General features: G+C 37.7%; 1 protein-coding gene across 2 annotated transcripts in view; it reads right to left on the bottom strand.

Moving 5' to 3' along the window:
- The window catches only part of msi2a (musashi RNA-binding protein 2a), an 81,693-nt gene extending 79,604 nt beyond the window's left edge, over window positions 1-2,089 (bottom strand). The window contains exons 1-3 of one of the 2 annotated variants that reach the window (XM_077242137.1): window positions 1,895-2,079; window positions 1,607-1,647; window positions 1,241-1,322 (exon numbers count right to left, since the gene is read on the bottom strand). In XM_077242137.1, the coding sequence (XP_077098252.1) occupies window positions 1,241-1,322; window positions 1,607-1,647; window positions 1,895-1,956 (185 nt within the window). In that variant the 5' untranslated portion in view covers window positions 1,957-2,079. Of the gene's footprint in view, window positions 1-1,240; window positions 1,323-1,606; window positions 1,648-1,894 lie in introns of both variants that reach the window. The other variant, XM_077242136.1, reaches the window with a different exon arrangement.
- Window positions 2,090-3,030: the final 941 nt, after the last annotated feature.

Raw genomic sequence — 3,030 nt, forward strand, 5'->3', positions numbered from 1 at the left:
CATTCAATGCCTTGATATGTCACTGCTACAACTTCGAATTGTTCCTATGCCCTTAAATAATGTTTCACAAATAGTATATCCTGGTACATTGTCTAAAAAATGTTGGCCGGTCTGCAGGGAAAGTGACCCTTTCTGCACACCCAAATCTAAATTTGAAAGATTATTATTATAAATAGAATAGAAAAGGATGTTATCATCATCTGTCATTTAAACATCCGAAACTTACTAAATTAAATTAAAGACACTTTTCAGCACCCATTTAACTTTAACCAAACATATTTCTTGCTAAAGCAGCAAGTTTGTGCGGCCTTATAGCCCTGGTGCCTTATATCTGTATTTTCCCCCCTCTGTTTAATTGGTTAAAGTTCATTAATTGTGTTCTGAGCACAGTGGATTTAGTTAATGCTTTTTATAAGAGATTGAATGGGTTCTTGGCCTATGTAGGTTTATTAGGAAGAGGTCAATTGCAGCATTCCTAAAAAGCTCAGCTTTACGAAAATAAAATTTCTATCAATGAATTATACAGAGTCGGGGCATTTGTTTTTCATTTAATATGGTTACAAACACTTAATTCATTTCAGTTGTTCTGCTGCATCACCTTTTGAAACACCAGTCCAGTGCTACATATTCAAATACAGATCTTTTGCTTTAAAAATATGAAGAAAATAAATAACAGGTTGCATTTGAGTTAGTAATCTCCTAATTTTAAAATTATTTTCAATGCTGAGCCACTTTCATCACCAGATTCTATTAAAAAAAACATCTCAGAACAACAAAGTTTTTATGCTACTTCTACAGCATCAGATAGAAGCAACGAATCCTGAATAAATGAACACTTGATTGTCTCCGAACAAAAAGAAAATCAGAATATGTTGCATTTGCTAAGAAACAATTTCTCTCATGTTTTTTTAATTTTAGCATTTCAAAATATAACAAGAATGGGCGTATGTGGCTTTATTATGGTCACTTCTTCTCCAATATAGGGATGTCATGGACTCACCGCTGCAGAATTATGAAGAAAAGACTAATATACACATATAAATGTGCATTGCCTGGCTCTGTTGCAAGTGTACTTCGTCTTTTGAAAGATAATTTAGAAACTAGGGAATCGCTTTCTAGCAGTACAGTCCTAACTCAATGTCAAATTTCATTATGAATCAGCTTTCTGTCCTGTTCTTCTTGATCTACCCTTGCATCATAAGACAGCGAAAAACACAGAAATTAAAGCACGTGTGTTTACCTGGAGCGTTTGGTGGTGGGGTCGCGCATCACCATACATTCTCTGATCTCCCCGAATTTACTGAAATAGTCTCTAAGGCTGTCTGAACACAAACACAAGGACACAAGAGGGTTACAGCGTTGGCTACACTTCAAGTGAGCGACGCGATGAAGCCTGCGCGCTGCCGTTATAATCAACGAAGGTCGCGCGCTTCACACTTCGTTGATTATAATGAGAGCGTTTAAGTTTTGTCGCGTCGCTCGCTTTAGTGTCAGATGACTGAAAATCACAATAACCTTGTGCGCAGTGACACACATACAGCTTCCAACGCGTGAGATGGATAAATATGACGCAAAACAACTCCAAAACAGAATACATTATCCTTACCTGGTGAGGTTTGCCAGCTGAGGCCACCGATAAACATTTTACTGTAAGGAGAAAAAATGGTATAAGTGACTCCAGATGTCAAAACGGCCATTTTCCTTGTAAATACCTCATAAAGAGCGAGCTACGAACAGCTTGAGCTGTGTACCGGCTGAAATGAGCCTTAGATATGACCTGTCAATCAAAACATCAGCAGAACTGCGCGAGGAACGACATGCGCTCGCTCGCGCTGAAAACAGAATCAAACTCCAAACACACACAAGCGCGCGCGCACTTGTCCTGTCTTCTTACCCCGGGTCGTGTAGCGAATCACTCGGGCTTCCAGAGGTGACTTGACTCGCGTCCGCTTCCATAGCTCAAAGCCCAACCAACTCCAAACACACGCATACACACACACACGGGCACTGCAGCCCCAGCTCAAGGAATATTACCGAACCGGGAACGCTAGCGTCACACGTGGGATCAGCGCGCGCTCCCGCCCCTCTCAGGAGGGGGCGTGACTGAGAGCATCAGCCAACCAATCCGGCGGGGATCTGCGCCTACCTATCTATGGAAACCACGCCCCCTGTTGGTTAGCAGCGTTTGACAGGAACCACGAGAGTGCATTCAGTTCTTTTTCAGTAGGCTCTTTAAACCCCATAAAGTTTGCATTTGCGCCACCTTCTGAATAAATACAACCAAGAGGCTTTTTGTAAAAGAAAACGAGTATATAAAACTAAAATGAAGCACAATAGTTTACCAAATTAAACTAAAAATCTAGTGTTTTCTTGGTGGCACCTTCATATTACGTCATGTTTGTCATTTTAGTTCGACAACTTATTATTAGTGGCAAGGTCATAAATCCCCACAAAATTAATAAGTGTATGCACAGAGATAAATACAATTTATAAATGATCACATTTGTTTTCGGAATTCTATTTTTCCTCTTAAAAGTCCTTTCATTCTGTTGGGCACCTTTCAGTACTGAGCTTGGATATTGTTGACTAAAAATAAAACCATAAAAAAAAACATTTTCATTAGGCTACTTAAAATATAAAAAGATTTCCCATCATTTAATTTCAGCTAGTTGCCAAGGTGACATTTCCCCTTTTCATTTAGTTTAAATAGACTAAATAAACTAAAACCTAATTTAAAAAAAAACTATATAGACATTAACAAAACGTAAAACTAATTAAAATGACAATAACATAATAAAATTACAAAAAAATTAAATATAAATGAAAACCTAAAATCTAATTATAAATATTAACAATAGTAATAGTATATCAATAATACTACACGAACACTGGAGCTTACTGTATAAAACACTAAATATATATATGTGCATGTCTGTTTTTCTATGGTGGGGACTTTCCAGTTATTCTGTTTTATACTGAGCTGATAATATTGTTTATCCCCAAACATAACCCTAAGACATCATTTGGTAT

Source organism: Siphateles boraxobius, unplaced genomic scaffold, assembly GCF_051911475.1.
Source record: "Siphateles boraxobius isolate OS27281-9 unplaced genomic scaffold, OSU_SipBor_1 25, whole genome shotgun sequence".
Taxonomy (NCBI): domain Eukaryota; kingdom Metazoa; phylum Chordata; class Actinopteri; order Cypriniformes; family Leuciscidae; genus Siphateles; species Siphateles boraxobius.